The sequence below is a fragment of the Rattus rattus genome, chromosome 5 (genome assembly GCF_011064425.1).
Source record: "Rattus rattus isolate New Zealand chromosome 5, Rrattus_CSIRO_v1, whole genome shotgun sequence".
Taxonomy (NCBI): domain Eukaryota; kingdom Metazoa; phylum Chordata; class Mammalia; order Rodentia; family Muridae; genus Rattus; species Rattus rattus.
The window spans coordinates 105,667,781-105,682,908 of NC_046158.1; the positions used below are offsets into that span (position 1 = coordinate 105,667,781).

Below are 15,128 nucleotides of genomic sequence, written 5' to 3' on the forward strand. Positions count from 1 at the left end.
CAATCCCCTGCTTTTTAAATGTTTAAATTTGTAACTTTCAACTCTCTAATATATAAACTACCAACTTCTTAAAAGTTTGTTTGTTCTTTTCTTTTTTTTTTTTTTTTTTGAGTTGGGGACGAACAGGGTCTTGCACTTGCTGGGCAAGTGCTCTACCACTGAGCTAAATCCCCAACCCCTTGTTTGTTCTATATTACAAAAAAAAAAAAAAAAAAAAAAAAGCCACAAAAATGGAAATTGTATTAAGCTTGGTTTATTACCCGTGGCGGTGGCAAACCCCTTGAATTCTAGAAATCATGAGGCAAAAAAAAGCAGGCATATTTCTGTGATTTCAAGGCCATCCAGGTCTACATATTGAGATCCAGGACAGCCAGGTCTATATAAAGAGACACTGTCTTAAAGGAGGGGGGTGTAGGGGTGGGCATATTAATAGTATACTCACAGTAGAACATGAAAGTGTTTACAAAATGAATTTTTGAAAGTACTTTAAGCCAGGCAGAGTAGCATATGCCTTTAACTCCAGCGTTAAGCAGAGGCAGAAGCAGGTAGAGCTCTATGATTTCCAGGACAGCCAGAGCTGTCTCAAATCAAAATATAACAAAAAAAGTATTTTGGCTTTAGAAATCTTCAAATATTTGAACTACTGCCTGGTGTGGTGGTGCTTGGGACTTGAGAATCAGGCAGAGAGATCTCACAAACAAAAAGAAAACAAGTTGTATTTCCCACCAGTAATTTAAAAGACACTAAAATCAATTAAGAAATGGTTAAAATGACTAAATTACAGTACAGCAAGAGGAGAAAAGAGGTGTCATGCTGCATCTATCTGTTCAGATACTGCAGAGTCCACTGTGACTAATGCTAAGGAAGGGCAGCACATTTCAGTCTTTTTTCAGGGATGGAGACCAAATACTTAGTACATCACTCACTCACTCACTTACTCACTCACTCACTCACTCATTCACTTTACAGTTAGACAACTGTCTAGGAAGATATTTCTGATCAGATAAAGAAGACATATTCAATCACTGATCTTCCTTTTCTGGACCAATGAATATCATAAAATGTATCATGTTCTATTTGATATGACTAGAAGCTTAGAAAATTGGTATTAATTTCATAGCTTTTTTTAACCATAAACTTGTTTCACACATATGTGTGTCTGTGGACCACATGTGCCTGGTATCTAGAAACCAGCAGAGGGCACAAGACCCTGGGAAACTAGAGTAACAGACTGTTTTGAGCTCCCATGTGGGTGCTAGGAATAGAATCTGGGTCCTTACTTTCAGTTGAGCCAAAGCTCTTATGACAAAGATAGTTTTATGTTACTTTGTACAAAGAGCTGTTGTTTCTACTGCCATTTTAAAAAATGCTCTGGAAGCAAAAAAAAAAAAAAAAAAAAAAAGGAAGAAGTACAAAAAACCCTAAAAGCTAAGGTTTCACTATAACAAAGATAGTCTCTTACCTGTTTGACATCCCGAATGAGGTGGAACAACATTGGATTAGTCGGACCCTGTTTCTTTAGGGAAAAATACGAGGAACCTATTAGATTTAGACTAAAACACACAATCTCCCTTCTTGTTAATCTCTTGTGCAAATTCTAAATACTTCTTTGCTAATACAATCAATTTTCGCTTTTATCGGTTTATATTTGATTTATATTTCAGAGATAAAACTCCATGTTTATCCAAGTGAGTAATCATTTTAATTTTTACATGAGTTAACAAGAGACAGGAGACATATAAGGATCAGGGTAATTATAGTAGATAGTATTAACAAATAAAACCAAAATAAGAATATAATCCTATTTAAAAGAAAATTTTAACACACAGGGAAATTGTTCTTAACTAGTCTAGTAGGTTTCTTGGAATCAGTAGAGCATGTGACCTGCTTTAAGCACAAAATAAAATTTCAATAAATGAAGGCTAGATAGAAAAGGGCAGGCCAGCATAATCAAGTAATCAACATTCTAAAAAGCTTGTGTTTAGAAAATAGAAAATATACTGAGAACACACAGTATCTGAAGTTGAGGTACCGAATAAAACAACGGGAGGAAAACAGGAAGGGCATAAATGTGACTACCATCCATCCAGCATAGTGAAAACAGCACTTTAATCCTTACAGTGCCTTTAATCCCAGCACGCTAGAGGCAGATGCAGCCCACTTTTGAGTTCCAGGACAGTCTGATCTACATTGACAGTTGTAGGCAAGCCATGTCTATATAGTGAGACCCTGTCTCAGAATTTTAAAACAATCAAAGTCTCTATTTCAATTAAGCAATATAGTACAGATACAAAAGGTTTCTAATCCACAGAAAGACACAGTTAAATATGTTATTAAAAATGAATTTGATCGGGGTTGGGGATTTAGCTCAGTGATAGAGCGCTTGCCTAGCAAGCACAAGGCCCTGGGTTCGGTCCCCAGCTCCAGGGGGGAAAAAATGAATTTGATCAAGGAAAGAGATTAAAAGATATAGGTAAGAAAATTAAAATGATTAACAGTGACAGTAAAGTTAATTAGAAATGACCAAGTAGCACTACAAAGACACCCAAGAATAAAAATGCAGTAGAAATTGATGAATTAGTATGCAGTGTTTTAGAAATTATAATCCATGGCTTTGTTTAGTATTCTTCACAGCAGAGCTTAATTAAATTTACAGTGGCTCCACAGAAAACCATGAAGTATTTACCCTCCTTAGTAGTACTAACATGAAATATGAAATAAAAAAACTAAGTTTTTACAAGAAAAGTGAAACAGCACACCAAAAAAAAAAAAAAAAAAAACAAAAAAACAAAAAACCCAGAAGGTCAACAATAATGAACGTAAGACGTAAGGAACAAGAAGAAAAATATAGTATATGCTTTCCAATAAACAAGAGTCAAAAAAATCCAAAATAACACATCCTGTAAGTAAGAAGTTGACCTATTCTTTTAAAAAGTATAAAGGTAAAGCAAAGATGGGTTAAGTCAACCTCACTTTTACTGTGTGACTATGTTAATAGAGGAGGGCCTCTAGAACAGCAACAGTATAGTGGTTTCAGGCTGTCACATAGTAACAATTATCAGAATGGAGCATCTCTCCCCCGTAGCAGCTAAGACACTGAAAACTTTATCAAGAGGCATATGCACTTCAGGTAAAATGGCATTTAGAAGACAGTAAAACGGTGAACAAAGAAATTTCAGACTTACAGTGTTATAAAGTTCTTCCAGTCTGGGAATGGTAAGGAATTTATGCATGCTTACTCCATTTTCAATAAGAAGTTTTACAAATGAAACTCTATCCATTACAAGAGCATCAAGCATAGCTTGTTCCAAGGATCCAACCTAGAGTATCAAATTAATAGATTTCACATCCTCCAACTATTGATTACTTAAATACAAGTCCTTATGAGTTATACTTATATATTCTCAAATAATTTGGGAATAGAATTAGAACGATGCAAACAGTGACCTAAATAATTAGATTCACTGTACTCCCTAAATAACATCACACAAATGTTCTATTTGTAAGACAACAAAGGTTATACGGGGGTGGGAGAAAGAAGCTACAAGAAGTCCACCATCAATTAAACTGAGAAACAGGGCCAGGATGGTTCAGGGAGTAGATGTCCCTGCTTGCTACCTCCACCTCTAGTGCTGCAATTACAGAAGCGTGTCGACACTCCCAGTTTATGTCATGCTGGGTATGGAACCCAGGGTTCCCCACAAACTAGACCAACTACTACATCCCAGCTATACTTTCATTACTTCACCATTAGATGTTTGTAGCAAAAAATTATTTTGGAAATCATTATTTTAAATATTCTGATTCTGTTCCCAGAGGTTGCCATACAACTACACAATTTCTCTATAGTATCTTATATCACTATCTTCAAATCATTATTAATTTTCCTTACCTAGAGGAGGGTATGGACTCTAATGTATATTTATTTACCTAGTAACCACACATATTAGCTACAGATGATGAAATTAAGACAGAAGCATGCTTTAAAAAATTCTTTTTCTCTATTCAGTACTCTGACAAGGAAAATAGTTTGATGTTATACTAAAAAAAAAAGAAAGAAAGAAACAAAAAAGAATGAAGTTTTTCTACAAATAGCCTATAATTTATCACGGACAGTATTCCTATTTTATATATGATTATTTTCTTTCTCTCATCACGTGCAAACTATTATTTGTTCTTACTTATAATATTTACATTCTAACCTACTTTAATTTTACTTTGATACACTACACATTTACCATGTCTCCATAGGGATTTAGACATATAACAAAAACTATCAGACACTTTTCAGGCAGTGAACATAGTGCATGTGTGCGGGAGGGGTGGGGGAGCAGGTGAAGACGGGACACAATTAAAAAATACTCTTGAACTCACAAAATGTAATTGCTAGGAGCAGAAAGATAAACCATGAATAAATAGTAAATAGGAGGAACTTCACAGGAACTGAACAAACATCGTGGCATGCTATAGTGAATTATATACACAGAACAAGAGTTCCATGACTTTTTCAACTGTTGAATTTTTACAGATATTCATACCTTATTAAAAAACAAAGTTGTAAAGGATATATGACTTTTACTATTAATATTTATATGTGGGTAAGAAGGTAAAATATGAGTAGAAACACAGTCCTTATACTTTTAATTTATAATCACTCCTTTTTGTGGTGGGGACTATTTCAAGGACCTGGTTCAGAGACACAAATTCATGGATGCTTTTAACAAAATGGTGTATGCTGTCTGCAGTAACGAAAATATTCTATCTCTAGATTATTCAAGATACTTAGTTTAATAGAAGCAGATATTAAAACTGTATTGATTATGGAATAAGAAAGGAAACATCTGTACATGTTCAGTAGATCTGACTACATACAGAATACTCATTCTGTGGTTAGTTAAATATAAAACCTGTGGCAAATTATTAAAGGTCCACTGTGGTTAACTTCATTATATTATGTATTTAGATTATCTACATACCAGCCACTGTTGTCCATAAACAAATACATGATTTTTGGCAATATCAACTCTGTCCCATGCCAGTGTAAGGATAAGCTGGTCAAACGCTGATGCATTAGTACCTATTGAATAAAGAAAACCAGTAGGTAAATATGTTTCCATCACCTTCTACGCACTTATAAACTTTCCCTAGAACCCTTTACTTTATATAGATCATATACGCCAAGATGGAACATTACTGTTCAAGTATAAAAATTATATTGCTTAGCCAGACATGGTGCACCCCTTTAATCCCAGACTCAGGAGGCAGAGGCAGGCTGATCTCTGAGACTGAGGCCAGCCTGGCTGGTCTACAGAGTAAGAGCCCTGTCTCAGAAAAAACAAAAAACAAACAATCAAATACCCAGAAAACAAACCAAAACAAAAACAAAAAACAACAACAAAAAAAAAAAACAAAAAAAAAAGCCTCAGTTGAAAAAAAATCAGAATGCAGAAACTGAGAAAACAAAGATGATTTGTTTCCATCACAGACAAAATACTCAATATCTTAAAAATTCTGAAAAATGTTTTTTCAAGTACTTTTCTGCACAAATGTTAAGTATAACCATAAACTTTATTAGGAAAGGGGTATACTCTACATTAAATGGGATCTAACGATGGCTCAGTGAGTAAAAGAACTTACTGCCAAGCCCAACAACTTAAGCTCCATCTTCTGGCTCCACATGGTAGAAGGAGAAACCCAATTCAAGTTGTTTTACAACTCTACACATGCACCATGGCACATTCAAATGTGCACACACACCAGCTAAAATCATGTAACTTTCTTTTTAAAGATGGAATAAATAGTATCGTGGATGTGAAGATGGAAGATCGGGTAAAGGATATGCTATGAGAACATGAGAACCTGTGTTCAGATCCCTAGCACCTTTGAATAGATAGAGAAGTTAGACAGACAGACAGACAGACAGACAGATATGGTGACACATCTGTGACCCTATGGCTTAGGATAGGGCTAGGAAAAAGAGAGACTAGTGGGTCCTTGGAGCTTGCTTCTCAACCAGTCTCACTGGATCTGTGAACTCCAAGTTCAGAGACTAAAGAAGGTACCTGAATCATGTGACTCTGTGTGTGTATGTGTGTGTATGTGTGTGTGTCTATCTGTCTGTGTGTGTGTGTGTGTGTGTGTGTGTGCGCGCGTGCACGCGCCCACATACTGTATAGAGAGAGACAGAGACAGAGACAGAGATATGAAGAAATGGGATAAAAGATGACCATGACAGTAACAGCTGTAATCCTTGCTGTGGGGAAGCTGCATGAGGGCTATCATGAGTTTAAAGTCAGGTAAAATCTACAGAGCAAATATGATTAAACACACAACTTTAGTAGCTGCCTTATATTTTTTATGTGTTAATCTTTTAAATTGAAATAGTTTAACATTTCAGTACACAGATGTTTAGGTTACTCTGAAAATTTTCAAGTATATTTTAGTCTATGTTTGATTATTTACTGGATTTAAGAATATCACTTTAAGATTTCTGATACACCAAAAGCATGCTTCGAGATGGTTGCACCATTTACGTAAGGCAAAAGATCTGCAATTTTCTGTTTGGGAAGGGAGGAGGTAGCACTTATTTACAGTTTACTTCTACTTAATTATTTTTAATAAATGAAATTTATGTTCTAGGATGACTACCCAGTGCTGCATAACCAAATGTGGGACTCTTCCTGCTGAAGACGAAGTCTCCCTGTCTCAGCAGTGGTTAACTGCCTGTAGCTCTTCATCCAGGAGCAGGGCTTTTAAGACTCACCAACTAGCAATGGTGTTGTCATTGTTCAGGTCTTGTTTAGATAGCACTGAGATTGTACGTGGTAACACTGTCTTATCTAGAAGATACAATATCACAGTCAACTTCCTAGTCCCCTAGCTTTTAACAGTTTTCCTCTCCTCTCTTTCAAAATGTTCCTGTCTTAGGTTACAGGTTATGTTGTAAATGTAGCAATTGGGAATGGGCATCCCACTGATAGTTATTCTCTACATTTTAAGCAGCTATAGCTTTTTGTAAAGGTTCCTGTCTTATGTAAAAACAAACTTCTTTGATAAGAATTAAGAGCTACACAGAAAATCCACATACACATGGTAGCTAAAAAATGCTCTACTCAATGATAACTTGGTCAAAGAAGAAATAAAGAAATTAAAGACTTTTTAGAATTTAATGAAAATGAAGGCACAACATATCCAAACTTATGGGACACAATGAAAGCAGTGCTAAGAGGAAAAATCATAGCTCTGAGTGCCTCCAAAAAGAAACAGGAGAGAGCATATGTCACCAGCTTGATAGCACACCTGAAAGCTCTAGAACAAAAAGAAGCAAATACACCCAAGAGGAGTAGACAGGAAATAAACTCAGGGCTGAAATCAACCAAGTAAAAACTAAAAGAACAAAACCAGGAGCTGATTCTTTGACAGAAATCAACAGGACAGATAAACCCTTAGCTAGACTAACTAGAGGGCACAGAGACAGTATTCAAATTAACAGAATCAGAAATGAAAAGGGAGACATAACAACTTAAAGAAATGTTTAATAACATCCTTAGTCATCAGGGAAATGCAAAGCAAAACAACCCTGAGATTCCACCTCACACCAATCAGAATCAAAAACCCAGGTGACAGCAGATGCTGGCAAGGATGTGGAAAAAGAGGAACACTCCTCCATTGTTGATGGGACTGCAAGCTGGTACATCTACTCTGAAAAACAGTCTAGCGGTTCCTCAGAAAATTAGACATAGTGCTACCTGAGGACCCAGCTATACCACTCCTGGGTATATACCCAAAAGATGTTCCAACATATAACAAGGTCACATGCGCCACTATGTTCACAGCAGCCTAATTTATTATAGCTAGAAGCTGGAAAGAACCCAGATGTCCTTCAACAGAAGAATGGATACAGAAAATGTAGTACATCTACACAATGGAGTACTACTATTAAGCTATTAAAAACAATGACTTCGAAGCTCAGAATACTCAAGGTACAAATTACAGACCACATGAAACTCAAGAAGAACAAAGACCAAAGTGTGGATGCTTCAGTACTTCTTAGAAGGGGGAAGAAATACAGAGGGAAATATGGAGACAAAGTGTGGAGCAGAGACTGAAGGAAAGGTCAACCAGATATTGCTACACATGGGAATCCATCTCACATGCAGTCATCAAACCCAGTCACTATGGAGATACCAAGAGGTGCATGCTGACAGGAGCCTGATATAGCTGTCTCTGCCAACTACTGGACTGAGAACGGTGTCCCCAATGGAGAAGTTAGAGAAAGAACTGGGGTAACTTAGGGGGTTTACAACCGCATAGGAAGAACAACAATATCAACCCACCAGAGCTCTGAGGGACTAAACCATCAACAAAAGAGTACACCTGGACAGACCCATGGCTCCAGCTGCATATGTAGCAGAGAATGGGCCTTGTTGGGCATCAATGGGAGGAGAGGACCTTGGTCCTGTGAAGGCCCCAGTGTAGGGGAATGCCAGGGTGGAGAGGCAGGATAGAGTAGGTGGGTGGGGGAGCAACCTCATGGAGGTAGGGAGTTGGGTAGAGTGTGTGTGATGGGGGTAGGGGGTGGTTTGGATAGGAAACCAGGAAAGGTAATAACATTTGAAATGTAAATAAAGAAAATATCCAAGAAAAGAAACGAAAAAAAGATAAAAAGTCAGTGGGGGAAAAAAAAAAGAATTGAGAGCTACATTTATTGGACTAGGGCCAGGACACAGAAGGTCTCATTTCTATTTTTGTATAATAATGGAATACAAGTTCATTATCTAAGTGTTTGGATTCTTCTTCAAATTTTCATATTCGTTTTTTCCATAAGGCATTCATTTTTTTCTTTAAGTTATAGCCTTCAAATTACTTTGTGTGGGTGCCTGTGCATGTGTTTGGGTGTGCTCACGATACAGCCATCATGTAGCTCAGAGGGCAACTTTCATGAATTGATTCTCTCCTTCCACTATGGATTCCAGGGACAGAACTAGGGTCTTCAAGCTCATGTGGAAAGTGGTCTGATCCACTAATCCATCTCAATGGGCCAATATAGGTGATTTTAAAATTCCTTGACTTCATCATTTGATTTCTTAGATTCTTCCTTTGTAAAATGAAGAAAAGACAAAGAAAACAGGGCAGGTAGAACCAATGGAAGGATAAAATAAGATATGGTCCACTTACATACAAGGGCTAGCACACAGAAAATCTATGGCAAACAGTACAAATAGTATTCTATTATTATCTTATGTTGTGATATTTATGTCATCTCTCTTTCTTACTACATCTATGGTTTCTGAACACTTAAGCATCTCTTGATCAAAGATGATTTATACTTAATTATATTAGGTTTAAAAACATAGTGATAATTTGTTGTAATCTAATATTTGGAACACCTTAATGGATAACAAGACTTTTGATCCTGCCCTATATACAAATATGACATAATTTCCCAATGGGGCATAATTTTCATTTCTGATTTTGAAAATACTTATCACTATGATATTTTTTTAAAACCATTGGGTATCTAGTATTCAGAAAGACCACATGGTTTTCATATTTTCTTCAAAAGAAATTAGCTTATTTAAGTAAGCTCTTATTTCTATCAAGTAAATACTTGATTACCTTTAAAGTCATTTTTTGAAATACATCCCATTTCATGTCTATGTGGATATAAAAACACATGGACGGATGGATGGTGAATGAATGAATCCATCCATCCATCCATCCATCCATCCATCCATCCATCCATCCATCCATCCATCCTTCCATCCATCCAGTTAAATCTTCAAGACACAAACTCTAAGTCTATAAAACTATTTTGTTGCCAACTTAAAATTTAACCTGTGCCTTTCATAAAGAAAATGACTGAAAAATCAACTCCTCTGACCATGACATGAAAAAGCTCTACCTTATATAAATAGAACATACTCTAAAGAGAACATGTTTTTAGAATCTTACCTTTTTAGTTGGCATCTGTGGCTCATACCTTAAACTCAGCACTTAGGAGCCAGATGCAGAAGAAGGATCTGTGTGATTTCCAGGACAGCAGGGCTATGTAAAGACAATGATTCATAACAAAATAAAAAATCCTTACCTTTTAGCAGTGCAGTAAGTATGGCCACATCTATATCTTGATGGTCCTCTGAACCAATATGGAAAACAGTGATCTATTTAAGAATATATTAATATTATTTCTTCATTTTTAAAGCTAAAATATTATAAAACAAAAAATAATTTCAAACCATATAAAGAGAAATGTTTATATGAAAATTTGTATAGAAACAGATATTTATATGTCTGATAAGATGGCTGAGTGGGTAAAAGTGTTTGCCACATATTACAATTTGAATAAGAATGGCCCTTGTACGCTCACATAATTGAATGCTTAGACCCTCATTGGTACAACTATTGGAGAGGGATCAGGAGTGGAGAAGGTTTGTTACCAGGGATGGGGCTTCTAGGTTTCAAAAGCCTTCATTCCAGAAGTTAACTTCCCTGCCTTGTGGTTATCTCAACATGTAAGCTTTCAGCACTGCTGCAGCTCCATGCTTGCCTGTCACTGTGGTCCCTACTATGTGACCATGAACTCACTTCTCAAATTATGAGAGCACATTAAATGTTCTTTTATTAAGTTGCCTTGGTCATGGTGCCTTTTCACAGCAACAGAAAAAGGTTAAGACAGGAAAGGTAAGACAAACCTGACAACTAAGTTCCACCTCGTGAAGCCACTAAAGGTGGAAGAAAAAAACTGACTCCACAAAGTGATTTCCATGCATGCATGCCCACACAACCATACACACAAAATGTTTTTTTAAACAGAAAGATTTCTGTAGTCACTTAACATATTGCTATAACTATACAGATCTCTAAATCTATAGATCTAAGTGATCTAAAATCAGTTCAAACCTAAACACAGAACAGAAAATGAAGACTTCTTTACTTACATCAATCACATTAGCAGACATATCCAAAAACAGTATTTTCTTTTTCCTTTTTTGTTCTGTTTTGTTGAGACTAGGTTTCCCTGCGTAGCCCTGTCTGCACCCTGCTTCCTGTGTGCCTAGACTAACTAAAGGCTTGTTTGTTTCCTAACATAGTCACTTCTTTTTACCCTATTTTATGTCTTCTAGCTTACATAAGCAATTTGTGGGTAGAGACAAGAGATTACTATCAGAGCACATCTTGCTGTTCTTTCTACGGAGTGAAAACTTATTCAAGTGACCCCCCAACACACACTTTTTTAAAGAAAACTTATAAAGTTGTTCTAGCTGTACTGCGACTCAGAACCCTCCTGCTCACCCTCCAGGAGCTGGATCACAGGTGGGCACCACTATGCCTTGCAGCACACATATTCTGGGGGGGAAGGAACGTAAATCAAGTGAAATATAAAGCAATTTAGGGGGTTTTACCTGGATAGTTTTCAGAAAGTAAAAGATGATTACTACACTAGTAAAAAGTTCAACTAATTTCATTTCATGGAGAACAAAGCTTGCAATGAAAGTCAAAACAAGGCAAATCAACACCTGATCAAGGCCCAAAGGCCAAGAACAGACAACAAATCCATGTTTCTATGTACTGACAGAGCTGTTAAAATTTTATCTCTAAAAATATAAGCCTGTGTTTACATGTATAAAATTAAGCAGCACAGACTTTTAATCTAGTAGTCTTAAAAGATTTTTCCAGACATTTTATTAGAAGTCACTAACAACTACAATTCTCTCTCTCTCTCTCTCTCTCTCTCTCTCTCTCTCTCTCTCTCTGTGTGTGTGTGTGTGTGTGTGTGTGTGTGTGTGTGTTTATATATGAGAGGAGGGGGTGAAGGAAGGAGGGAGAGAGAGAGAATTGCACACAGCAATTCAAACAAGTCAAAAGGCAATCTGTGAGAGTTGGTTCTCTCCTCCCTCCATCAGGTGAATTCAGGGATCAAACTCAGGTCATTAGACTTGGTGGCAAGCACCAGTAGCCACTGAACCATGTTGCTTCTTTTTCTGCATTCTTCTTAAATACTAGGCACAGTCAATTAAGTCTCAGTTATAAAACTTCCCTTAAAAGAACATAGTCTTAATATTGTATGAAAATTAGCCCTTCTATGTCACTCAATTGAAGACCAATAAGGAAATGACAGAACAGCTTTAAAAACTTAAAACATAAAGATGAAACAATATATGAATTAGAATAAATAACAGGCTTAATCTGCTGAAATCTACTCACAAGCTCTTTTTTTTTCATACACTCCATCATTGTTTGAAATAAATGAACTGCTTCACTCTGGCCAAAGTTAAATGTTTTTTTGATAGTTGATATAATATCAGGCTCTGCTGCATCAGGAAGATTCCTGGTAGAAGAAGAAAATCAACTTACTTCATTCATTTCATCTCCTCTGTAGGATGAAAATGAAATACAAGCAAAGCTTCTAGAGATTCTGTACTAATATTAAAAACTAATTTCCTGAGATACCTATTATTAAATCCTTGGCATAAGAAGAGGAGTAGAGTGTTTTCACTTTGAATTATTTTGTGAATGTTTTAAACAAAGCATGTGATGTAGTATTAGTACTTGGGTTTCACAAGGTATCATAATGGCAATTCTATATCCTATGGCTTTATAAGATAATTTTCCAACGCGCCTTAAACACGGAAACTTTACATGCCTCAGAGTATCACAATGAGCAATTCATAATCAAAATCTCCTTTCCTCTTCTCTTTGCCTTCTACAGTTCACCTCTCTTCAGCAATCACTGTTAGCCTGCACGGTGCTCTGAGATCTTATTTAGTAATTTTCTTAACTCTTCTTTAAAAGTTTGGAATGCTTCACAAGTTTGCATGTCATCCTTGCATAAGGGACACACTACTCTGCACATGCCATCGTGTGTGCTGCCCTAGCTGAGTACTCTAACACACAGGTTCCTCGTTACTCAGCTGTCGTCATTCCACTGTATACACATGCCATCACTTACTTAGGCCTCTTTTGGTAGATATTCTATGTCTTTATCTTGTACAAATAACCCTACAACAAAAACTTTATACAGGGCTGGAGAGATGGCTCAGTGGTTAACAGCACGACTGCTCTTTCAGAGGACCTGAGTTCAATTCCCAGCAACCAAGTGGTGGCTCACAACCATCTGTAATGAGATCTTGGTGCCCTCTTCTGGCTTACAGGCATATATTCAGGCAGAATACTGCATACATAATAAATAAAAAAATCTTAAAAAACAAAACAAAACCCGCTTTACTTGTAAAAACCATTATGTGAAATTAAACAATCAGGTCAAAGGTATATTTCTGAAGCAATAATAAAAATAATCCTTTGAATAAAAAAATCAAAAAGATTGTACTTTCATACCAATAATGTATGAGACAAACTACTGCCGTAAGTCTGAACAAAGCATTTTACTGAAATTGAGATTTTCATTCTCATCAAATAAACAAAGAAATCCAGTATTACATAAGCTATAGCACTCTATACTGTAAAGTATGCTATACTCTACACTCACCCTCCTTCCTCTGTCTGCTTATGGATATATGCTAGTAAATCTGCAGCTCTGCCTGTCCCTTCACACACAACAACTGGAACAGGGGGGCTTTCCTGGAGGTACTCCAGTACTGTAAGGATGACATTTGGCCCGCCTTCAAATATCAAAGCCACCACAGGAACACCTTGCCCAATTCCTGAAAAGGGTAAAAGTTTAATTAGTAAATTCTGACAAAACTCAGTAAATTAATCTTAATTATTTTAAATTAAAAAAATTAAAATAAAATTACTTGTCAGACAGTCGGCTTTACCTTGAACACTGAAGGTTAGCAATAGCCAGTATATATATAAATAACCAAGCACCAATATAATAGTGCTCTAAACATTTATTCACTGAAATCGCCTCTGGGTGAAAAATTAGGAAATTCAACATATGATTTAATACCAACTAGAATGTGCATATTAACTGAAAACAAATCTTTGTGTATTTATTAATTGAACTTTTGACAAGGTATGTTAGGAATAATTTGTGGTTCAGTATGTCTAGCCTTTTCTTTTTCTTATTTTTGAAAGTCTTATATGTAACCCAAGCAGATCTCTAGTCTCAGTCTCTTGAGAGCTGTGATTACAAGCATAAGCCACCAGGGGTGGGGGGGATTTTACATTTTAATACTGTATTAGCTGAATTTCTATCATATACCTATTTTTATTTATTTTTACAATGCTTCTTATTCCAAGTAGTTGAGGCATTAGTATAAAAATTAATACTAGAGAGAGCTACGGAAGGGGAACTGATCATTAAGGGTGGAAGACTTTTACAATAGATAAAAAAATTAGTGAAGAATACTAGTCTTCATTTTTTACAACAACCTTAAATGTGGTAACAAAACACAGAATATGTCTAACTGTAGATTTGTACAGCATTGCAAATTCTCAGGGTGGCCATGATGGTTCAGTTAACAAAGCTTCTGATAGTCTGCATTCAACCCCCAAGTCCCACAGAGTGAACCCTGAGAACCAACTGCCAGGTGTATCTTGTGACCTCCAGTCACCCCACAGGGTAGGGGAGACAAAATTTAAAATTTTTAGAGATTTGTTTACTTTATTTGGATAAGTGTTTTGCCTAATGCCAATCTATGGACCACACGTGTGCCTACTGCCCTGAGAGGTCAGAATACACTGTATCCCCCACAAATGAAATTATAGATGGTCTGAGACACTGATTGGGTGCTGGGAACTAAACTCAGAACCTCTGCAAGAGTAACAAGTGCTCTCAGCCACTAATGGCCATTCTCCAGCCCCCAAAATATTTTTTAAATTACTCCATTTCACAAATATTGTGACTCCACTATGCGTGTTCTGTTATTTTATATTTCTGTATCACTTCATCAGAGTTCACCTTCTCTGTATACTAGGTTACAGAACTACTTCAGATTGTAATAAAATATAGATGTTGAAAGCGAAAGTTCCGTCATAGTTGGAAAGAAAAATCTGTTCCAAGAATATCAATTTTTAAGACCCATGTGCCAACAGCAATATAGACTTATTTTATAAACTGTAGGGAAAGCTAATTCTTAACAAAGTGATATTGGTCCTTTTATATCACTATCTTGAAAGTCAAAGTCATGTATCAGAATGACCACAAACATTAAGAATGTTAG

The 15,128-nt window shown here is 36.3% G+C and overlaps 1 protein-coding gene across 3 annotated transcripts in view; it reads right to left on the reverse strand.

The window, feature by feature from the left end:
• Trpm7 (transient receptor potential cation channel subfamily M member 7) overlaps positions 1-15,128 on the reverse strand; it is an 84,927-nt gene that overhangs the window by 38,696 nt on the left and 31,103 nt on the right. For all 3 annotated transcript variants that reach the window (XR_004388031.1, XM_032904142.1, XM_032904143.1), the window contains 6 exons: positions 13,490-13,664; positions 12,208-12,331; positions 10,091-10,163; positions 4,977-5,077; positions 3,186-3,320; positions 1,463-1,516 (listed from right to left, as the gene is read on the reverse strand). Coding sequence is in view for 2 of the 3 variants with exons in the window: in XM_032904142.1 (XP_032760033.1) it covers positions 1,463-1,516; positions 3,186-3,320; positions 4,977-5,077; positions 10,091-10,163; positions 12,208-12,331; positions 13,490-13,664 (662 nt within the window). In the remaining variant the exon portion in view is untranslated. The remainder of the gene's footprint in view (positions 1-1,462; positions 1,517-3,185; positions 3,321-4,976; positions 5,078-10,090; positions 10,164-12,207; positions 12,332-13,489; positions 13,665-15,128) is intronic.